The sequence below is a fragment of the Crocodylus siamensis genome, chromosome 4 (genome assembly GCF_052110815.1).
Source record: "Crocodylus siamensis isolate JL-2025a chromosome 4, ASM5211081v1, whole genome shotgun sequence".
NCBI classification, from domain to species: Eukaryota; Metazoa; Chordata; order Crocodylia; family Crocodylidae; genus Crocodylus; species Crocodylus siamensis.
The window spans coordinates 245,366,005-245,390,010 of record NC_143398.1 but is presented as its reverse complement, the minus strand read 5'-3'; the positions used below and the strand labels follow the sequence as shown (position 1 = coordinate 245,390,010).

The 24,006-nt window shown below is 52.9% G+C and overlaps 1 protein-coding gene across 2 annotated transcripts in view; it reads left to right on the top strand.

Moving 5' to 3' along the window:
* Positions 1-24,006, top strand: part of MARCHF4 (membrane associated ring-CH-type finger 4) — a 124,258-nt gene that overhangs the window by 74,196 nt on the left and 26,056 nt on the right. The window contains exon 2 of one of the 2 annotated variants that reach the window (XM_090041277.1): positions 21,627-21,782. In XM_090041277.1, the coding sequence (XP_089897403.1) occupies positions 21,627-21,782 (156 nt within the window). Of the gene's footprint in view, positions 1-21,626; positions 21,789-24,006 lie in introns of both variants that reach the window. The other variant, XM_090041276.1, reaches the window with a different exon arrangement.

Below are 24,006 nucleotides of genomic sequence, written 5' to 3'. Positions count from 1 at the left end.
ATGGACATGGGGAGAGGGATGGACTTCCCCAAGGTGTGATCCCATAAGTCGCGGCCCGGTTCCCCACTGAACAAAAGGGCACCCCCGTCTAAAGGCAGTCTGGTGACTCTCAGCATCGCTGTTATCCTGGTCCACACTCCAGTAAGTCGGCGCATGCCCTGTTAGGATGTGATTGTGCATGGATTTCTTTTTTATTTTAGCTTCTTATTCAGGCAAGGATAGAAACAAAACTCCAGCACTGGAGTAAGACACAAGAATTGCATGAGGCTGGACTTCTTACCTATTTACAGAGCAAATAATAGGCCACGGTTCTCCTCATTTATCACCTGCACTATCAAGACAATGTTGATATATGCTCACATTCAAACAATCCAGCTAGAGACATTGGTTTACTGGATGGTGACTGTATGTATATATTAGCTAGAACTGCCTTGAGTTTTTATCATACAGTAAAATATGAGGGTTTCTTTTCTTCTTGCCTGTGGTGCTGAGAGCTCGCAACTCCATTAACTTAGCAACTCCCCCCTCGCATTTCAAAACTGTGCCCGTAGCTGCGGAGGGCCGAGCTGCTTTGCTGCAGATCTGTTTTCAATGCAAATGGGAGAAGTTGAAAGATTTTGTGCTAAGTGGCACTTGTATGTTTAGCATCCTTGTCTCTGTGGTGCCCAGTTCCCACCAGAGCTGGAAACAGAGGGAGGGAAATACCATGAGACCGGCTGCCATTCTGACCGCTGCACCCGAAATGTCCTCTCCTGGGATTGCCAGGCCAAGGAGCATTGCCTGAGCTTTGCTACTCATTTATGTGGAGCTGCGCACATAGGAAGGGTGACCCCGTGGCCTGTTCTCTGCATATTGGTCCGATCAATGGCATCTGTGGGAACCAGCGGCCCGAAGGGCTAGCATCAGTTTACACCGTGCTACGGAGAGTTCAGAGCCGGGCAACGCGGAGCTTGACTGGAGTTCGTGGCCTGGGCTTCCCTGGGAACATGCGACGTGGAGCGTCTATAACAAACTGCCCTCGATGCCGCCGCGCAGCTCCGGCTTATGCCAGCCTGCGTTTGCTGAGAATCCAGGGCACGCTGCAGCCTGATATGCCAAGCAGTGGAGAAGAGGCTAGTGTTAAATGCAAAAAAAAGGAAGGCAACCTGCAAGGGTGTTGGGGTAGACTCCACGCCGCTAAAACACTAGACACCAAAAGGGCGATCGCTCGAGCTTTCAGCTTCCAGCGCATGTCCCGTATTTTGTATTTAGCACATCCATCACAGCATTAGCTAGGAATTAGCATGCTCGTGGACAGGATGGGATGTTCATTAGCATATTCATGGGAACAGCATTACTTAGGAAAGGCTGCCAGCCTGCAGCTGCTGCTGTCATTCTGGATGGCTTGGCCAGAGCATGAGAAGGCACGAGCGTGAAAGACGACTTGGCTGGCAGTGGAGGGGGTCACTCCTTGGGCCCATTTCCCTGTCATTTGGGGCCCTGCAGTCGGTGTAGCCTGCCCTTGCTTATGGGAGTAGGCAAGTCGCGCTGTTTCTTCGAAGCCACATAGTTTCACGAGCAAAGTCTCGTGCTCATGACACCAGGAGGATGTGAAAACAAGGCTGCCGGAGGCTTGCCCCCGGTCTGGCGGTGGCATGGGGGGGTAATGTAGCTGATGGAGGCAGAATGGGGCAGAGCAAAGGGTTGCCCTTCCTATGTGGGTGCTCTCTGGGCCTAAGCGATCCCTCTCCTCGATATCTCAGTGCCGGGTGCGCAGCAAAGCACTGAGCGATGGGGAGTCGGTAGCATCGCAGCTCTGACTCCCTCCTCCCGAAGGTGAGGCCCAGAAAAACGCAGCTTGCAGGTACGTGAGCTGGATAATCGCGCGCGGCAGGCAGGGCCCTTTCCCCAAGCCTCCTCTCCCTCCCTGCGTGACTCAGTCTTTGGGCTTTTACTGTTGCTTCTCCTGGTAGGGAATTTTCCTGCTTTCTGAATAAAAGCGGAGGAGGAAAGATATGCAACGTCTGGAGCAGTGTCAAGTCATCTTAATGGCAACATTTCCACGTGCCTCATCTCCTCCTCCGTGACATGCAGTGTACTGATGTGTACCCGACTGACTCTCGCCCGTCAGGGGTTGGCTGCAGCCGGCCAGGGCGGCGCGAGCTCTGCTACTACCACTCAGGAGCGATTGAAGGGTTTCGACTGAGTTCAAGCCACAGCGACCTGCGTTTGGGGGCCATATTCCCACTTCTGCATGGAAGTCTAACTGGCAGCTTTGCTGCTTGTGCAAGTGGATCGTGAGGCTCTTTCTGATACCATCCTTTTCTGGCCGTTGCTAGAAGTAGGATGCTTTTTACTAGACGGAGCAGTGCCTTGTGGTTTGCCACAGGATACATAGCAAAATGGGGTGGCATAGTTATGGTAAGAGATACTGCTCCCTGCAAGAGCTAAAGGCCACATCTGGTAGAGCAACCCCATGGGAAGTGGGAGAAGCAGCAGTCCAGGTACTGGCCACCTACAAAGGGCCTAACAGTTTGCATTTTAACGGAGCCACTTTTGCTCTGAAGGGTCCCACGGGGCATGTTTGTCCGTCGCCATTTGGCATTCTGGAGAGGAATATAGCTGTGCCTCTCTCTTAGCTTTTCCTAAAGAAAGGTTTTCTTTGCGTTTCCACAAACAGTCACCGATGAGATGATGATGAGGCCAAGTGATAAATCGGACAGATGAAATGCTGACTGTCTCCGCGCCGAGAGCGCGGGAACTTGGGAGCAGCCGCGTGCGTGGGGCACAGGAAATCTAGTGCTCAGCACCTCCAAATGGTCTTTGTCGCTCACACCGAGGGAATTACGCTCTTTCTTGCAGAACTTCTTTCTTCTTCCTCTGTTTTTTATGCCAGCTGCCTCCACCAAACTAACAGGAAGGCCTAGGCGAGGACACAGAGAACGAGGACTTTACAGAGATGAGGCCTTTACAGAGGTCTTTAATTGGGGCAGTGCTGGGAAGTTCGAGTCCGTGCTGTGATCCCTTCAGCTCTGTTTGAGCCTTTTTCTCTGGGAAGCTGCCAGGTGCCTGTGCAATTAAGCACTCTCTACCGGGCTTTAGTTTTGCTGCACGTCTGCTGCAGAGCGCCGAGGAGCTTGTGAGACCTAGGCGGTGGTTCGGTGTGCGGTGCTGGGGGGCACCGGTGCCGCTGCCGGTGCTGCCCAGGGGCAGAAGGGGTGGTCGGAGGTGGGTGGCACCGACATCGGCACGTGCCCATTGCTTTCTGGGGTGTTGGCAGGCGTCGCTTCTAGGCTCCTCTGCTCCATCTTTCAGACACAGGAGTGCTAATTCCAGCATGTTTGTCTTCTTTCATTTCCCAGCCTGGATAAGCAGCTCGTTGCTGAAGAAACACTCTTTTTTTCGCCCGTTAGCCGGTTCTGCCTCCGCCTGTGACTGGCTATTTTTTTTTGGAAGCACAACCCCTTGCCTACAGGTTGCCCCGTTGCACAGCCCCTTGCAAGGCTGCCCTGTTGCAAGCCAACCAAAGCCAGCATCCTGATTTACTGCCCGACATTAAGGAACTAAAGGCAGAACTTGAATCTGAGGCCCCAGAGACTCATCTCCCACAATCCTTGATATGGCATGTGCTTTCTTTTAATGACCTTTCTCATTTATTTTTTCAGCTGTTCTATTGGCAGGGCTGCATGCAACTTCAATTCATTTCCCTGCTAACGCACTCTATAGTAATAAGGGACTTGATCTCACATAAATTGGGATGTTCGGAGAACCGTTTTAATTTCTCCTAATCGGCAGATGAAAAATGAATTGCCTCCGATGTCATGTCCTGCTGCATGAATCTTGTAACATTTGGAAAGGCCATAATGGAGTTACGCAGTAATTGAAGGGCTTTACATGACTGAACTTTATAATTGCATATTTTGTTCCTATAGTTTGGGGGGATATAAAGGGAAAAAGGCCTGGGCCAAATCTTAATGAAACAGTTCAATTCCATAGCCGCGCCGGGGCTCCCGTGTGAACAGCTCGCTCTCATTCTTCTCCCTGGCAAAGACATTGGCGTCAGTGGCCCGGTGGAGCAGCAATTTCTCTCCACTTAACCGCCCCCGGTAACTGCAGAAAAAGGTTTTCTGCATCTCGAGAGCTGCCCAAACACTGACTGGACGCTTTATGCTCCCCCAGAAAACTAAAGGGCACTTGTTTCGGCTTTCATCGGGTTCAACAGCAGCAAATGATGTAGCGGTTGCTGTTTTAAGCTACCAGAAGTTGAGAAGTTTGGGGACCCCGCTACAGAAAGGATGTGGACAAGTGAGACAGAGTCCAGCAATGAAAATGGGGGCGTGGGGACATGAGTTGTGAGAAGAGGCTGAGGGAAATGGGCTGGTTCAGTCTGCAGAAGGGAAGACCGAGGGGAGATTTGATAGCAGCCTCCACCTCCCTGCCGGGGGGCTGCAAAGAGGACGGAGCTGGACTGGTCTCAGTGGGGGCAGACGACAGGACAAGGAGCAACGGGCTCAAGCTGCAGCAAGGGAAGTTGAGGTTGGATAGTAGGAAAACTCTCTCACTAGGAAGGTGGTGAAGCTTCCCAATCCCATGCCTGCCTTTCGGCATCATGGTTGGGGCTCAGACGGGGCCAAGAGGCGAGTGCTGGATGGCAAATGTCCCTGCCATCCCTATGCATCCGAGCACAGCCAGCTCCCTAAATAAATGGATGGGACTTCTTCCTTTGAGCTGCTGTACAGCTAATGCTGCCCATCGCATGCCGTAGGCTACCTCCCACACAAGGCGGTGGAAATAGATGGCATGTCCTGACTGCCAACCCGTTCAGGGCGAGATGGCCCAGATTGCAGTGACAAGGGCACCTCTGTGCAGCGGTGGCAGGCGCGCTCAGGCAGGGCTCCCTGCACAGCTCCGTCTCGGGCACGGGCCAGACTTCAGGAGTCATGATCTGACCCGTTGCCTTGTGTCTAGGTGTTTCTAAGGTGTTGGCTGTAGCCGTGTTGGTCTAAAGACGCAGGCAGACACGGTTCTTTGGGAGAATCTCATCTCTTTTATTAGACCAACTCAAATAGTTAGAAAAATTCTTCTTTGCAAGCTTTCTTCTTTGCAATTCTTCTTTGCAAGCAAATACCTTCCTGAGCTGGATGAAGGGCATTTGTACCTAAAGGCTTGCAAAGATTTTTTGAGTTGGACTGATACAAGATATAGTATTTTACCCAAGGAACCTGGTCTGCTGCGGTGTTTCTGAAGCACCTGTCCCTTTGCTACGCTGGTATAAAAGCCGGTCCCTTTGGGGCTATGAGAAGAAGTCTTGGGAGCAGGATTCCTGCTGTCCCCTTGGCTTGGGACGGCGAAGCCAGACAAGTGGGCTTCACCCCTGATTCTCCCCAGCACTTGCCTTTGGCACATGAGCTCCCAGCAAAGCAGGGCTGGTTTAAACACCAGCGATCAGGTCCTCTAACTCGGTCCCTACATTAATATTCTTGAGACCATTTCTATGTCTGCAAAACCTCTTTGGCAATAACACCTTAATTCAGAGCCTAAAACTAATAGCTGCGAGGTGCGCTGCCCTGTAGAAACTGCAGACCCTCTTGCCCTCGCTGTGCTGCGTTTATTTGCTCTGCCTCCCACTGCAGCAGGCCAGGAAGGCTCCGACCGGGGCTGACTGATGGCTCTTTTTAATTAAGCATCCACTTTCTGTTGCTATGACAATCAGGTAACCCAAGCACCCTGCAGACGGGGAGGGCAGGGGGAATAACGCCCTCTCTTTGGATTTCTTCTGCACTGTCACCCGGCGTTGCAAAAAAACGGTGTCGTGTGCCTGATACCGCTCTCCCCGGTAGCCTCTGGCAACACCCCTATTCCCTTCAACAGGAAGGGGATGGGGACAGCAAGCAGCAGCTCTTCCCCAGCTCTTGCAGGTTTGCAGGTGGGCATTTCACTGGTACAAACCTGCCAGCGCTTTGTGACCACTTCATGGTTCAGTGAAAAGGGAGACGGTAAGATGGATGTTAAGGGATACAGCACGGCTCTAGGTGAGGCTCCCTGCCCGGCTCGTTAGCTGTCGTGGCAGAGGGCTTTCACCCCGCAGCGAACGAGCATCTGTGCTTCATCACTTCCAGAGCGGGATCTAGCATTTGAGGGGCACCTCGGCATAGAGCTCCTCCTTTTAGCACTGCTGTTCTCAGTGGGGGCAGACGACAGGACAAGGAGCAATGGGCTCAAGCTGCAGCAAGGGAAGTTGAGGTTGGATATTAGGAAGTATTTTCTTAATAGGAAGGTGGTGAAACACTGAAACAGGCTCCCCAGAGAGGTGGTGGCATCTCCATCCTCGGAGGTTTTCAAAACCAGGGGAGACAAAGCCTTGGCTGGGATGATGTAGCTGGGGCTGGTCCTGCTTTGGCAGGGGGTTGGACTGGATGTGATCTCCTGAGCTCCCTTCAACCCTTATTTCTATGATGACCCACTACTGTATTTATTGGCATACCACACACCTCCAAATAAGGCACGCTCCTTGTTTTAGGAAGGCAGAATAAAGGGGTTGGGTTTTGTTTTTTTTTCCTTTTTAACCAAACTCTTCAGAACCAATCTCCTCATCTTAAGAAGCAGAACTCATGGGGGAGGTGATATCTTTTATTAGACCAACTATATTTTTGCAAAAAAAACCCCAAATTCTTTAACTGCAAGCTTTTGGGCACAAGCACCCTTCTTCAGACATAGGAGAAAAGGTAGGAAAAGTTCTGCTGGGTATAAATGAAAGTTCATGTTTCATAGGAGAGTCTCATTTTAAGCCGCACACACCAATTCCAGTCACTAATTGTCAGGAAAAATGTTGAGCGCGGCATGTGGAGAAATGAGGTCTTTTCTGACCTGGCTGTTAGCTGGGTATCTCTACGAACAGCTTCTTCGGCCAGTGCCTGCAGAGTTCAACTCCCTGAATTATGAGCATGTGTCTGATGTTACAGCACTGGCGTGCAGCAAGCATTCGCTTTAAAGCTTGACCTTTTAAAACATGCATCGATGGCTCTGTTTAGGGCTAAAGGAAAAGTGAAGGCCCCAGAAGCAATTAGCTATAATAAGGGGTAATTGTTAGATTTAGCCCATTTTAATGCAAAACAACTACATCTGGAGGAAATCTGTTACGCATTTCATTTTTTCTGGAGAAAAATCATTGCATTAAAAAAAGCTCGTAATGGCAACAAAAAAAAACTTTTGAAGTGCCAGGAAATTCTCATTAGAAGCCAGGACTAGAAGGGGCTTTGTTGTGCCGGAGGTACGGAGTTGTTCTGGATTTGTCCCGGTGTCACAAAATGTGGAATCTGGCCCGTTCTTGGGTCTCCCATACCAAAAAAAGCAAGTCAGTATCAGGTCCAAAATGCTTTCATTTCCAATTAAGGAGAAAAGCTAGAGGAGCAAAAGCAAAGCGGCAGGATGCTCCTCCACTGTAACATAAGGCATTGCTTTGCCTCCGAAAATAGCAGGTGCCCCTGTAGGCTTGTACAAGTGCAGAAGAAAAATCGTAATCGCTATGGACCCAGACACTCTGACCCTTGATTTTTTTATAAAGGTAGGAGGATACTAGCGTTGGTCTGGATCTGAACCTTCCTGGCTCTATGTCCCAGATTGTCCAAGGGACTTAGGTACCCGACTCATACTCCTAACTGCAGTTTTCCCCCTGCATGCCGTCACTCCTCTGATTCTTATTAATGTCGGCTTTCCTCTAACTTTCCCGGCTGAACAGCACTGGTGACAGCCACGTAAAAACTAACTGATCAAACCAGGGTCAAGCACATTTCTTTCTTCTGTTTGTTCCTCGTGTGATGAGGCATTTCCAGAGACAAGCCTACAATTCCCGAAGACTTTGTCTGCCAGCCGGCAGCTGCTTTCCCCACGTGGCATATCTCTGAGTAGATTACAAATTCTTTACTTGCTTTTCCAAATTACTGGATTTTTCTATGAGTATTTCTCAACAGGCATTCGCTGCAAGCGTTTTGTTGTTTGGTTGTGATTGGCCAGGAAAGTCACGTGGCATTGCTCCTGGGCTCTGATTTGGAGTTCAGCTCCACCTCTTACACGAACGTACTCGTGTGAATGTAAGGTGAACTTGGAAATCCTTGTCGTGGGAGCATCGTGGCAGCAAACATTTGCGGGGTCTGAACAAGGCAAAAGCATTTCCATTAAAACCAGTGAGTGAATATTTATGGGACATGCCTCTTGGCATTGCCCTGACTGTGCTAATTTGCCAGCGCATGCTTTAGCATTGCCGTTGTTACTGCTTGATGTCGTAGGATCTCAGTGTTGCCCTATGGAAGTGACCCAGGAGAGGCTGGAGGGGTTTTAAAGGACAAGACAAGCCTTCCCGCCACGTACGCCAAGGGCATGTACATTCAAGCCTAACTTGCTTACAAGCTTGTGTGACCTTGGCAGGTCGTGTAATATGCGTCCGTTTGCCATTCCCTGTCTGTGCCATGGGGCTCCCTCCATCTCTCCGTCCATGCGCATCCATCTCTGTGCATCTCTCCATCCACGGGTAAAACCAGTCAGGACTGGGAGGCCCTTCAATCTATCATGATAATAAGGTCATTGAATCATAGAAAATGAGGGAGCTCAGGAGGTCACATCTAGTCCAACCCCCTGCCAAAGCAGCATCAGTCCCAGCTACATTGCCTGGTCCTAAAAACCTCCAAGGATGGAGAGCCCACCACCTCTCCAGGTGACCTGTTCCAGCACTTCACCACCCTCCTAGCAAGGAAGTTTTTCCTAAAATCCAACTTAAACCTCCCTTGCTGCCACTTGAGTCCTGCTAGGCATGTACGTGCTTAGCAGGCCTCTCCATACCAAAGTGCAAGATGTCCTTTAGCTGAATGAGGCTAAACTCAAGCTAATATGCACCAGCCCCAGCCCCAGCCCAGGATCTACCCCTTCAGGTGGTGGTGGCAGCTTGCTTCCCTTAGCTAGCTGGTGGTGGCTGTGTGGCAGCATTTCTGCCTACTGTGTAGGAGCTCTGGGTTCAAGCCTCACCGGAGGTGATTTGGGGTGAGTAAGATACAAAAAGCAACTCTTCTTTCAGTGGAAAGGGGCCATAGTGTTTCTTCCTGCCCTTGGGCGGGGGGCTGGACTCGATGATCTCCCGAGGTCCCTTCCAGCCCTGATGTCTAGGAAATTAGCAAATCCCAGATGTGTCCTGCTTGCTTTCCTCACATAAGTTCAGGATCTGCACTCTCAGATGCTGTGGCTATTTGTCACAGAGGCTAAATGGGGTGAAGGACAAAGGGGCTTGGAAACTTCCTGCTTCTCTGGCGGTGCAGATATTGGGACCGGCTGATCCAACCGTAAGGCTGCAGGGAGAGTTATGTCCTGCCTGGAACAGCGCGTCTTGGCTGCCAATTTTTTTCCACTCATCGGCTTCACTTTTAATCAATGAACTCGTCTAATCAATGGCAGAATATTATTTAAAAAGATTAATTTATTGGCCGGTCTTTGTGTTTGCAGAGATGAATCATGAAGCCAAATCAATCCTTATACATAAGATAGGGCAGAAGCTTGTATGCAATTCAGTTCAGACTCCACAAATTCCCCGCACCCGGTGAACCCACCCACGTACGTGCCGTATTCAGCCCGCTCCTGATTTTCCCCTCTGCGTGTTCATTGTGGCAGAGGGGTAAGCTGGGGAGAGCACGACCCCTCTCCGAGCACTTTGCGTGACACGAGTTACGGGGCCTCTGACTCTTTGCAAGTGTCTGTCTCCAGACTGGGATAGCCCCGGCAGACGGGCTGGGGTCTGGATGGGCCTGAGGGACGGTGTCCTGGAGGTAATCCTCCCACAACATTGCTAGGACTGTCAGTAGAGGAAGCCACGGCCCAGTCTGCATCCACGGCTGAGCCAAAGGGGAGGCGATCTCTGCATCTTGCAGTCCTTCTTCCGCCAGCGCTGAGCTGGCATCTCTAAACCATTCCCAGATCCCTGCAGGAAGGAGCCCAGGGGGACTCTGAGCCTCAAGAAGCAGCTGTCTCCCACTCCCTCAAACAGCGGTTCTCAACCTTTTTCAGACTCAAGGTCCCTCTTGTTAGACCCAAGCCCCCCTCCGCCCCCTTGGAAAATGCCACTGACTGTAGGAAAAGACTAGATCCGTTCTCCTCTTGCAGAGACCTCAGAAGGACCACAGCAGGGCAGGATGCATTGAACACTGCGGATGCCTATTGGAAATCTCTGGGTTTCTCTCGTGTGATACCTCACAGTGCTACCATGCACCCCGTAGCACCCTTGAAAGGCTCGTAGGCACCCCAGGGGGTTGGAAACCACTGCACTAGAAGCACCTTCCTTCCAAAGAGACATGGCTCTTTTCCTACGGCCAGGGCAGCACCAAGTCCCTTGCAGAGATATACCCCAAAGGCCCATCTCTCCATGGGTGCAATTCTTGCCAGACCTTTGCTGTTGGCACGGGAGGGCTCGGATACGGTCATAGCACGGCGGGCCCTCTGCAAAGGCTCCCGCTTTGTTCCCCGCAGCTTGCACGATGCTTGGAGGAGCTAAATCCAATCCCCTTGCTCTGCTAATCAGGGAAGGAGCTGGGCTCCAGCCCGGCGGCAAGCTGTCACTCCAGGATGAGTCACCGCAGCACAGAGGCCCGCGTCTAATAGACATGGCCTCGCTGCTCAAATGCACTGGGCCGTGCCGGGAAGTTTTGCCCCCTTGTCCCCTCCGTCTTGTTCTCCTTGCTCCTTTTTCCTCCCCCCGCCCCTCCTGGCCAGCTCCCACCGGGCTCCTTGCAGCTGTAGCAAAGCCACTGCTTTGCTTTCCCGGTGCTGGAGCTCGGTGCAGGGAGGGGAATGGAGCCTGCTCCTGCTCAGCGGTTGCTCCGCTCCCATGCTTTCCTGACCGCAAACCCAGGGGACGCAGGAGCCCATCGTGCCAATATTAGGCATGGCACATAGCAGAATGGCTCCTAGAGATGGGCCCACACATGCAAGGTGAGATGCATTTGTCTGCTAGATTGACTGCGTGTGTCTCGCCTAAGCATCGCAAGGGACTCGGGCACCGACTGGCCTCTCCGACTGTATGCCACAGGCTCCTGCGGGCTGAAGTAACCGGGGTGGTTCCAGGGGGGTGCAGCTCACCCCCGCACCCGTTTTCATTCCTGCTCCGCCCAACATTTAAAACCAAGTAGTGACGGCAGCATTTCTATTCAGACAGCAGCGAAGGGCCTCAGCTCAGCCCCCGATTCCTTCTAAACTCTCTGGTCCACGACCCTCTCTCCGTTTCTGAATGGGCTTTAATGGTTCTGCTAATCAAGCTGGCTTTTGTTCTGCAATTCTGCTGTCGCTAGCTGCTCCTGGTAATGTAGCTCCCATTTCTCAGCCCCGCAGGCTGCTTTTCACTCTAGCCACAAACATTAACTCAGGTGTGGAAATAACAGTCCGTGAAACACGTGGTCAAGATGCTCAAGAAGACTAGATTTTGCTTTATGAATCTGAAAGAGATGTACATTGAATGACTCCAGGACGAATGCTATGCCTCTTCGATTATTTTTGCCTATTTTAGTGTGTTTCTGCGCGCTACATGTTTTTGTACATTTGTTTTTGCTCGGACCGTAAACTGAATAATATAGTCTGAGGCCCCTAGCTTATGCATAAAGGTTCTTGTTTCTTTTTTAAGTGGAAGGAAAATATGCATCGTGGTATAGGTGGTGATGCACCACGCTATCTAGACCCCACTTTCCAAAATCCCAGATCCACCCCCCGGGAACAACCTCCATGGCTTGCAGCGCTGAATAGGAGGAGATGTGGGTGACTCCTCCAGGCCTGTGATAGACAAGGCCCTCAGAGAACTAGGATGCCTGGCCTCTTCTCCGTGCCCCTGTGATGCAGGGCTGCCAGTCACCACAGTCCCTCCAGCTGGGCACGTCCCCAGCCAGCTGCCTCGTTGCACCCGCGGCCTGGGAAGCGCGAGAGCCGAACGCAGGATTTCACTCAGCTCTCGGTCTGCCTTGCATCCTGCCAGGCGACAAACCAGCGCTGAAATGCTGATAGCTGTTGCCGTCGTGCTGGCAGTCCTTGCCTACAACTACGTGACACCTCCAGGTAGCAGCGTCCCCCTGCCCCGACGTAACTTCATGCCTTGCTGGTGCGGTCAGCCTGGGGTGGGATCGTTGGGTCTCCTCCGACCCTCAGCGCTGCCATCAGCAGGGAAGTGCCTCTGCTCCTTGCAGTGCAGAAGGCTTCTCTGCAAAAAGGATGCCTTCTTTGCAGCTGGGACAAACGCTTGAAGTCGCCCTTTGGCCAACAGGATGGGATCTTCCTAAGCTGGTCAAAGACGCGTGGGCTACGGCCCCAAAATCTGTGCGTGGGTGGGGACCGAGGGGATGACCCCAGGCTCCTAGCCACCCGGGCGGCCGCAGCGCGAAGCTGGAGGGGTTTCCCGTGCTGCTTGATTGCTCCGGGAGCCGTCAGCGGGGCTATTATGGATTCCCTCCTTCCTGCTAATCTCTCGCCACCCCACGGGTGTTAGCCTTCTGGCACCGGGCAGGTGGATGCGCCGACCCTGCTCCACCAAGACCGTCACCCCTCCTTATCTCCGCCTGCCCCTCGCTGCCTGGCGAGAGCAAAGCCATGCCCTGAAAACCAGGCAGTCGAAAGGCCAGTCCAGCCCTGGGAGCTCCTGTGTCGTGCCTGCCTGCGGTCGGGGGACCGATGGCAGATGTGACCAGCCCCCTGCCTCTTCGCGAGAGCTTTGTTTCAGCGCTGTCTGGAGCGCGGGGGTTTCTCACAGGAAGGATTTGCTCGGGTCTTTCGGTCTGCCCTGCCACCCCCTCCCCAGACGCAACCCGACGCTGATCCCCGCTCCTGTCCCTGCGATGGCCGCTCGGCTCGGGTGGCTCCGGCTCTGCTTTCCGCCAGCACCGCGCCAGACGAAGACGAAAGTGGTCCACGGGGGCACGTCTTTGTGTGCTGGTGTGTGTTTATAAAAGGCTATAAACCCCCTTGTCTGCATCCTCCTTCCAGATTCTCCGCTGAAAAGCTTCCTCTTGTCCTTGCTCGTTGCTGCAACTGCTGAGCAGCAGAAATAATTGTCTGGAATTTGATTTCCTCTCTGCTCTTTTACGGGCTGCGATTGTTTGGCTGCCGGAGCCTGATTCGCTCGCTGGAAGCCGCAGGTCTGTCCTCGCCTGCAAGCAAAATAATATCCCAGCACCCGGGCTGGGCTGGGCTGCGCCTGGCCGAGAAAGCTGCCTCGCGGAGCCGCCAAGCCACAGGCTGCAGTCTCCAGCCCCCCGCGCAAGCCGGTGTCGGGGAGCCGGGCTGTTCGGTCATGCTCCTGGCCCAGGGCATTAGGGCAACCGCAAGGTCCTCTTAAGCTTTTACACCCCACAACGTCCCATCCCAGCTGAAGCATCTCCCGCCGTCTTGCAGCAGCCAGAGGCTTAGGGCCAGAGGTCGCAAATGCAAGGAGGTGACCATCGGTGGCCATCGTTGCACTCCAGGGTGAACGCCCGTGTGAAACCGGGCCACGTCAACCAGCGCTTAGCCGTCCTCTGCAATGCACCGCCCCAGCAAGCCACGTGGGAAGGACCAGAGAGTCCGATTCACAGTTAAATAAGAGGTTGCAGTTTGCACGCGCGCACAAGTGCCCCTGGAGACGTGGCTGTGACAGGGGGTCACCAAGTGATGGCTCTGTCCAAAAGAAGGGATCACCCCGTCATCCCCCCACTCCCAGCCCCTGCCCCACTCCTGTCCGGGCTGCACTAGATCCTTAGTGGAAGGGATCTAGTGAGAGGCACAGGGTTGGCAGGAACGAATCTCTCCCGGCACAGACCGGTGGTGCCCGCCCGTGGTACCCTCAGTGGGTGGGGAAGGATGTGCCCCTGCAAATGCCAAGACACTGGAGGACTTTGCTCCTGGCTTTGCGTGTGCTCCCCTGTCCCGCTGCAGGTCTGGCCCCAGCTCAGGCTTAGACTTGGAGGAAGGTTTGGCCCGCCGTGCTCTGACCAGTTGCACCATTTCTCCCACGTGGTGGCCAGCCCATACAGGTTTCACTGTCCGCCTCGGCCCCTCTTCTAGCCTGCTGTTTTCCTCCTGGTAGCTGAGGCTGGGGGTGGCCTGGGGCTGGCACCAGGCAGCGGGTCAGCATCCCCAGAGGCTGGGGCGTCCCTGGAGATGCAGCAGGAACCGGCGCAGGCTTTGCCAGCTTGCCGTGCCCTACGCAGCTCTTCTCATGCCGCTCTTCTTGCAGGGATAGGGGAGGCCCTGAGGGGATAGTACCACACTGCCTGCCTGCCAGGGATCCCTGCTGCCTTTCCTTCCTACCGAGCATCTTGTCTTTACAGTCGAGTGCACCCCCCGTGTGCCACCCTCCATCATGACAGCTTTGACCCTCCTGCCCACCGCCGTGCTGCAAGGCGCCGGCAGAAGGTGGAAGTCCTGAGCACAGAGCAGGTGCCAGAGGCGCTCAGCGCCCTGCGTCCCTGGGGACCACTGTAGGGAGGGGAGGGGATCGCCCCAGGCTTCATCCATCATGGGTAGCGTGGGCCAGCTGGTTCACTTGCCGTACTAGAACAACGGGCAGCTGCGTACACATCTGTGATACACGGGTCACTTCTCCGTTCCTCTCAGGGGTGGATCCCGGGGGGCGCAGTGATGCATTTGCACATCCCACCTCCTATCCCCCCTTTGATTCTTGCCCCACTCAAACGCTAAGACCAACTGCCTAGGAGGGGCAGTGGCATTTCTATTCAGGCAATATTACGTGTTAATTGACCTCATGGTTCATTATGGATTCCCTCCTTCCTGCTAATCTCTCGCCACCCCACGGGTGTTAGCAATCCTTTCCTCTCCTTTTTAAAGGTCTTGACATTTCCCTATTCAAACGATCCTTTCTTGTGTAATTGTGCTGTCTGTCAGCTGTTCCTAGTAATGTTTGTCTCCATTTCACAGCCCTGCAGACAGTTTTTAGCTCTAACTAAAAACCTTAACTCACGCGTGGTCATACAAACTCGGGTATAGAAATGACTGGCAGTGAAGTATTGGAGGCACTGCCAAGATGCTTAAGAAGGCTAGATTTTGTTTCATGAATCTGAATAAGGGCTTTACAGTCGACTATAATGGCTCCAGTACTGATGACACAGTATCTTGTGACTATTTTGGCTTGTTTCTAGCCTAGCGTGTTGTGTTGATTAAAACTTTATATATAATCTAGCAAATTAGTGCACATTCCACTAGTTATATCATATTTTCTCTTTGATCTTAAACTGAATAATATAGTGCTAGCCCCCTGGTGTATTAGTAAAGCATCTAGCTTCTCTTTAACTGGAGAAAAATATGTGTTGTGTTATGTGTTGATACATCACACCATCTGTACCCCGCTTTTCAACATCCTAGATCCTCCCATGGCTCCTCTAGTTGTTTTCCCAGGTTGTGGGAGCGAATGGCAATGCTGGGGGGGTGATGCTTCTTGTTAGGGCTGGGCTAGCAAAGGGAAGAGCTGTGCTCACAGGGCTGTTTAGGACACTTGCTCAGTGGCTGAGGCCCATGCTATAATTGCATGGCACCCACAGATGCAACCTTCACTGCATAGGGAGCCTGGCATGCCCACGCAGTCAGCCCTTCTGCATGCACTCAGGTCCATTTGCCTGCACCAATGTGCTCATCAGACACCCTTCGGGCTTCGGTGCTCTTTTTGCTGCAACGGTGCGTCATGCTCTTGGCTCGTTGCTTCAGTCACCCTCGCCCAACCAGTCAGCATCCCAGGGCGACACAGACACGCAGCACAACAAGGCAGCCCAGGTTCTCGATCTCTAATCTCTACCCTTGTAGAGCCGCCATCAATGTAGCGTTGATAAAGGCTGTGCATCTCGCAGCGAACACATGTCCCGGGCGGCATTGATGCCTCAGGTTGGTTTCCCCATCGCCTGTTCCACCCTGGTTTACCCAATCAAAAGCATGTTTCCATGTCTTGCCGTAGCAGGTCTACCTCCCTGTGTGGGTAGAACTGAGCCATCTTAGCTCAGAATAGCGACAAAAGGCAAACTTGCACTTGTGCTTTGTTTCCTTGCCGGGTGCATTGAAAACGTTGCGCTGGGTTCGCCCTTTTCTGTATGAGCTGTTAAAGGAGGTGGCAAAGGAAACAGCTTGGCAATACCTCTCTTTTTTGCTTTTTCTTCTGTTGTGTTTCTAATTGCCCCTTGCAATGTCAGCAGTTTACAGAATCGCTTTGCAGAAGCCCGGGCATGTGCAGAGTCAGTTTGTGTGCTACACACGCGCCACTCGGCTCGGATCTGTCTGGTCCGGTTCGGTTTGCAAAAAGAAAGGCTTGTTTGTCTTATTTTCCTACTGGACCATCTTCATCCTCAGGAGAGGTGTCAGATAAGCTTTCAAACAGAAAATGCCCTTCCTTAGGCCTGGAATAGAAGGAGATATGGCCCTAGCTGCAAGCTAGCTAGAAAAGTGGAGTTCAGTCCCTGGTCCAGGGGCAAAATCGGGCCCTGGTGCACTGCAGATCCCTCCCACCTGCCACCGTCCATGTGCCCTGCTTGTTCCCTGGTCTGCTCCTGCCACGAAGATTGCAAACGGCGGGTTGGGCTTTGCACACCTTGCTAACACCCAGACGCTTCCCTTCCCATCTCTGAGCACAGCGTTCATGGAAGCCGGGGGCACGTGATGGTGGTTCCCATTTCGATGGGCTCTACCTGGATGTCTTTGACCGTACCCTGTGCGTCATGCCGGTGATGCTCAGCAAGGAGGGAGTCGGGGGCTTGCATGCCAGGCCTGGTAAACCAAGCATCTAGGGTATCATGCCTGGCTCTGCTGCTGCCTCGTGGCATTAGCTGCATAAGCTCTTTGCACCTCAGCCCTCCCCATCTGCAAACTGGGTGCACAACCTCTGCCCACCCATGCAACGTGCTTTGAGGCCTGCAGGCAAATTAGCTTTTCCTAAGTGCTGATTTTTTTATTTTTCCATTGGTGCTGCAGACTGGAGCTGCAGGTCGTCCTCAGCTCTGAGAATCCCTCCTGGCCGCGTTACCTGCCGTCAGCAGCGTTCAGAGCTCAAGTGCCTAAAGGCATTGGTCCCCTTTTGAAAACCGCAGCCAAGGGGGCTCCCCTCAGACCCTGTGCGTCAGGGACCCGGAGCCTGGGTTTTATCCCCCAGTGTTGCTGCTGCCTCTTGTCTGCATCATACCCGGTCAGTGGTGCATTACAAAGCAAACAAAGGGTTTTCCACCTCCCTCGCCCCCAGGTAGATGCATTCGGATCCAGGGAAGAATGAAGCCTGTCCCATAAGCACAAGGGCAGATGAGAACACCTCTGTGTGGGTGCCTGAAAAGCCAGAATATCTGAAGAGCTGGGGTAGGGAAACGCACGTCATTCAAGTGCCGACATTTGCCTTTGGAGCCGCGGCAGAGCTGGATTCCTTGCTTCAGGAGCCGGCTTTCTGCTAACGCATTAGCAGTCAGGAGAGTGAGGGAGTCGTATTGCAGCTATTGATCTGTGCTAGTCCCCTCTCCTCTCCACGGCAGTTCAGGTACAAGCATCTGCTTTCCCTCGTGCTACTTCGGCGCGCGCGGGGGTAGGCGACGGCATTGTAGCAACACCAAGGGATTGGAGACGGCGCTTTCCCCGTGGGGGAGACGCTGCCTCTGAAGTGGTCTGGGCCAGATTCACTTCTTGTGCCAACCGGCGCAGCATCCAGAAGTGAACGGCGCGCAGCCCCCTTCAGCCCGGGCTGAATCTGCGCCTCCGTACATCCTCTCACAGGGCAACTGAGCCCCCCGGGGTCCTGCAAGATTGAGATTTCCATTCACACGCAATAGGCTAAGACGGCGCCCCTGCCTGCTAGAGCAGGGGGCCGTGCAGTAAACACGCAGGGAGGCACGGACTCGCCAGCACCGGAGGTGTGCAAGAAGAGGTTGGTCAGGGATGATGTAGGCGTAGCGAGGCCTGTGTTGTGCCAGGGGGATTTCCCATGCTTATGGGCTTTGCTGGTGCTCCCTCTTTTCTGCTACACTTGTCAAGGTGTTTCTGAGGTCTTGGGTGCTGGCTGCAGCCCCGGCTGGGGCTTTGGGCCGTGCCAATGCTCCTGCTGAGACCAAAGCCAGAGGTTCCCAGCTAGAGGGTCTTGCCCCTCTGCTCAGGGTCAGGCTGATGCCACAGTTGGGATCTGGAAGGATTTTTACCCCTATGATCAGCCTGGGGAGAGAGATGCCTTCCTCCATAGATGTGGGGTGGCCCTGTCCCGGACCCCTCGCACATGTATTGACAGGAGGTCGGCTGCCGCAGCCCCCCTGCTTCCCTGCGGCAGGACCGGTGTTAGGTCTGTGTTGCGTCTGGGTTGATGGTTGTCTGGGATGGTTTGCATGGGGCCAATTCTGCCTCAAGCTGGGGATGGGACTAGATGTGAGCTCCCTTTTACCCTTCTTCTCTAGGACTGTGTGACTGCGAGGCTAGGAAAACTTCGGCTCACTCCTGGCATGGATGTGCATGTGTGCGACCTTGATTGGCCTCTGGCTGGCGGCTGCAATGAGTGACTTGATAAGTGGCAGCCCATCCACACGTCCTAGAAGGACATTTCTGTATTCAGGGAGAGGATTCCCATGCCAGCTCACGCATGCGGATCCTCTGTTGGAAAGACCTCAGACCTCGAGTGAATTTTCTGTACCCAAAGCACATGAATGCCCAGCAATTTGCTGGGAGTTTCAAAACCTACACAGCCACCTAGGTAAGAACGGCAGCCGTATTTGCAGATGTGAGCTATCCTTGAAAGTAGTGGGGCCAACAGTATCATTAGGGGACATGAGCTGGTGTAGCTGTATTGACTTGAATGGAGCTACACCACTTTACCCGGCTCGCCTAGGAAAGAGCATCTTCGATCTACAGGGGCGCAGGCTGTAGTCGTGTTGGTCTAAGGACATAGACAAACAAGGTTCTCTGGGTAAATCAGATGCCTTTTATTAGACGAACTCAAAGGGCTGGAAAAATCCTTCTTAGCAAGCTTTTGGGTATAAATACCCTTCTTGGTCTATACGCACTCATCACCCATCCAGCAGGGGAAGGACAAGGAGCTGATTCCCCTTTGGCTCACATCAGCAATATTCCCATATAATGTTGTTGCCTTGTAGGGCACCACAGTTGACTGGTACGCATATAAATACAGGGCAAATCAGGCCCTGTCTTGGATAAAACAATCTGTAGGGTGGCCAGTGCAATCTGAGAGTATGTTTGGAAGTTGGCAGCTATAAGACACCCCTCCATCAGCTGGAAAAAGAGGAGAGGGATTGCTTGAGGGAACCCAAGCAGAAATTTTTGCAGTTCAACAAAGGAAAGTGCCAACTAACAATCAGGAAGCATTTCTTAGCAGCAAAGTTATTTTTCCAGGATAGCATCCCCAGGGAAATAATGGATACTCCATTGCTCGAAGCACCGGATTGCCAGTTGTCGGGAAAAAACTCACAACAATCAAGAGAAACGGATGCAGGGAGCTAATTTCCATCTCTAATTTCTCTGTCTTGTTTTCAGTTGATTTTGCGAGTGGAGGAGAGGCCTGGGGCTGAGAACTGCTCACATGTTAAGCACAGTTGACGGATTGTTTGTTTTTCAGCTTGATATAAAATCAGAGATTAGGTGCTTTCCTCTGCTGTGCTAAGGATTTATTCCTTTAATATGCCCATAGGTTGTGGGCTTTTGGACGAACACCTGCTGCGTACAAAATTGGGGTTGGTACGTGCGACTAGCAGTGTACCCTGCCCAACAATGTCATAACTCACACTGCTGGAGGAGCAGGCCATAAATCAGGTTTCTGCTAGGTTTGCAAAAAAAAAAAACCCCCAAAAAACAACCCCAGAGGAATAAGGGGCTGCATCTCTCTGAATGTTTTACCAAGTCCTCGTTGGAGATGGTCGCTGTCTCTGGGCAGGCAGCAGTCTGCAGGAGGGGACCTTCATCCCAGTTGGTCCAGGAGGTTGACGCATGTCCCCTTTGCCCTCAAGAACAAGATCAGATTTCACCCATTTGTCGATTATCAGGTCACAAAGGACCGTTGTGATTTTGTGCCCTGGCCTCCTATGTAACATGGGACGTATCGTGCGTGCTGGAGGACAGCCTTGAGCTCGCCCATTTGCCTGGAGGCTGCCTCTCTTCTGTCCCATGTGGGTCTCCTGCGACCCCTCCTAGCTCTGGCCTTCTCGTTGCATGCCGAGTGACACGGGCAACATCTCTCACGTATGTTGTTTGTTCACCCTGTCGTAGAACAAGGGTGTGCAATGAATCCTAGACTCGTAGCAAAGGAGGGTGGGGAGGGACCACAGGAAGTCACATCCGCTCCAAGCAGGACCAGCCTCAGCTACATCATCCCAGCCAAGGCTTGGTCGAGCCAGCTCTTCAAAACCAATGTGCTAGTTTTCCTTTTTTCCAAAAAAACCCCCAATACAACCTGCTCTCTGTGTGTTGGGAGGGGGAGGCCAAAAGTTATGGCAGGCACTTGGAGCTTGCGTGGTACTGCCACTAAGATGTTAGCCCAGCCCTTTGGCTAGAGGCCTGGAAACCATTCAGAAAGCATGTCTACACGTGCGCATTTGCTGCGCAGTGTCTGAAATTACTGAACAGTATGGGTGTGCGACTACACATGCGCACCCCTACTGCGCAGTAAATATGGCGCCTTATGCCAACTTGAGCGTAAATTTGATACCTGCATCACAAAGGTATTGAAATTATACCCGATTAGTTACTGTGCAGTAACGCATGTGTGGACGCCTCACTGCGCAGGAACACTTTAGTCCCAAGTCAGTGCACACACAGCATCTAAGGCACTTTAATGTCTGCACATGTAGATGCTGGTCTATTCCTGTTTACTGCACAGTAAATTTAAACTGGTGTAAATGCACATGGAGACACACTAAGAGTGAAGCAAAATCCCCAGACCTCAAGCTCAAGTTTGGGCAGATAGTTTAAATCCTTGGAAATCCATGCTCACTTCTTTTCTTCTCAGCCTCGCTACTTTTCTAACCAGCAGGCCCCACTTAGCCCAAGAACTGCCCTATTTTTTTGGTGAAAAGCACATTTTTTGAAATGTTTAAACTCTAGCCTCCTTTTGCATCAAATCCCACTCACGACAAAAACCTGGCGGCCGGCCGACAGGAGCCGGCTCGGGACGTAAATACTTATTTACGATTTTGCTGGAATTCCATGAAAAGTGACGTTTCTGGGTCACCCCGTGGAGCTGCACGAAGTGATTAACATTTTTGCATTAGAGCTGATAAAAAAAAACATCAGTCTTGCCCAGCTCAGCTCGCCGCCTCCTGCAGCTCTATGACCCCAGCCCGATCCCCGGGAAATCGTGAGCACTTGCCTTTTGCTTTCACTGGCCTTTCACACGGGACAACAAGGAGGGAGAAACCCCCCGGCTGTATCCTCCCACCTCCTGTCCCGACACGGGGAGGGTCTGCCCTGCACCTTTAGTAACAAGGTGAAGATGGCGATTAGGCTGTGGGAGCGGGAGCTTAATCTGGAATAAGAAGCATTGTGCCCCGCGTGCCACGGGGAGATCTGTCTGCCTTTCCCTCTCCTCCTTCCTGGGGACAATTTAATTCTGCCTCACAAGGCTTTGGGTGGGGGTATAAAAGGCAGCTTGCTCTCCCCACTCACAACCTGCCTCTCTCTTGCAGGGGGAGCTACTGAGCCCGTGTCGATGCGACGGATCGGTGAAGTGCACGCACCAGCCGTGCCTCATCAAGTGGATCAGCGAGCGGGGCTGCTGGAGCTGCGAGCTGTGTTACTACAAGTATCACGTCATTGCCATAAGCACAAAGAACCCCCTGCAGGTAAAGGTACTAGAGACATTTCAACGTCTATCTTTTTTCCCCCCTATTGCCGTCACTGGGGTATGCGTCAAGTCTCCCGGCGTGCCCCCTCTTGCACTGCGCACGGTGACCGATGCACCCATTAGGGATGGGGTCTTGCGCGTGTCCCCTGACTTCCCATCGGAGGCACGTTCGGGGCTTTCTTGAGAGCTGTCTTGCCGACGCAGGGGTGGGATGTTTGTATGACATGAATGCTAATGCTAATGCTAATGCCATGAATGCTAATGCTAATGATGTGAATGCTAACGGCTTGTATTCGTTCAACCAAATGGAGCCTTTCCCTGGAAGACGCCCAGTGCTGTGAAGGATAGTGTCCTAGCTTGATGCTGGTGCAGGATCTGAGGTCTGAGACCCAGATTTCAAGCTGGGGAATTAGCAAAGCTCCCTTAAAGTCAGATGGACAAATGCCCATTTCCCAAGCTTCAAAGGCGCATTTTAGGAAGCCTTTTGTGGCTCTGTTTAAACACTGGGCAGCTTATATCATAATCATAAAGAGCAATGAGGCGATAGCATCACAGTCACAGAGATTTCAGCCGGGCGCTGGAGTCAGGGGGGAACAAGGGACCTTGGCAATGCAAGGTGTTCACGCTCTGTTTCAGGCTTCACAAACATGGGGGCTAAGCACAGAGCTCCTGCTTAAAAAAGAGGAGGTATTGGACTGAATAGCTACTACATGTGCATTCATCCCCAAGCGCACAGAGACCTACGTGCTGGAAAGACACCCACGGCTGCACCCGCGCTCTCTCCAATTCTCCCCCAAATTCATCCCGTCCGTGCTTGTGTGTTCCACGCACACCCGAGCCCACACGTACGGGCCCGCGCGTGACCTGCACACGCATGCCGGTTGCATTACAGGCCGTGCACTAAAAGAACAAACTGCTGGGTTTGCTCGGTAGTGCTCTTGCTCCGTGAAAGATAGAGGCTTGGTCTTTAAATGTCTGGAGGACACAGCTCGATCTGCTTAACCCCTCGACGGCTGACTGAGGAAGAGGCGTGGGGCAGGGTTTCCCATGGCCTCGTCCAGTTGCATTATGGTGAGGGCAAAGTTATGCAGATACACAGTGTCCCTGGCTTGTCTTCCTCACACCAGGGAGATCAGAAGTGCTGTTTATCCAGGCAGAGACAAAGTGGGCTTTCCCTCAGCCCATTAGCCTGCCTCTGTTCAAGGGGGGGCTGGACCACTTCATGGGGGGGTGGGAGAAATAAGTCATAGGATCATAGAAAATGAGGGTTGAAGGGACCTCGGGAGGTCACATCGAGTCCAACCCCCTGCTCCAAGCAGGACCAGCCCCAACTGCATCATCCCAGACAAGGCTTTGTCTTCCTGGGTCTTAAACACCTCCAAGGATGGAGAGTCCCCCACCTCTCTGGGGAGCCTGCTCCAGTGCTTTACTATGCTCCTCGTGAGACCTTTTTTCCTAATATCCAACCTCAACTCCCCTTGCTGCAGCTTGAGCCCATTGCTCCTTGTCCTGTCACCTGCCCCCACTGAGACCAGCCCAGCTCCATCCTCTTTGCAGCCCCCCTGCAGGGAGGTGACGGCTGCTAGTCAATCTCCCTCGGTCTTCCCTTCTGCAGGCTGAATCAGCCCATTTCCCTCAGCCTCTCCTCACCAGTTCCGTCCCCCAGACCCCAAACCATTTTCATTGCCCTGCATTGGACTCTCTCCAATGTGTCCACATCCTTTCTGTCGTGGGGGCCCACAGCTGGACACCGGACTCCAGATGTGGCCTCCCCAGTGCCAAATAGAGGGGAAGAGTTGCTGCCCCCAATCTGCTGGCAACGCTCCTCCCAATGCAGCCCAGGATGCCGGTCGCCTTCTTGGCACCAAGGGTGCACTGCTGGATCCTGTCCACTTTCTTGCCCCCTGTCACTTTTGTGCAGCAACAAACACAACTGCTTTTCATAGAAAGGTGGGCTGGCAGGGCCCTTGGAGCATCTAGCCCCCTGCTCAAGGCAAGATCCTCCCTGTCTGAACAGGCCCAGTAGGCTGGATTGGAACCAGTGCCTTCAAACTGGTGTAGCCCCCCTAGGTGCTAACAACAGCCAGAGCCCCCGGTGCTCAAACCATGTTATGTTTAGAGCCCAGACAGTCCCAAGCAAGCTCAATGGCACAAAATTGCTCTCCTTTGCGGTTCAGCACGTACATCACACACGTGCATGTGCCCTGCGTGTGCCCCATGTT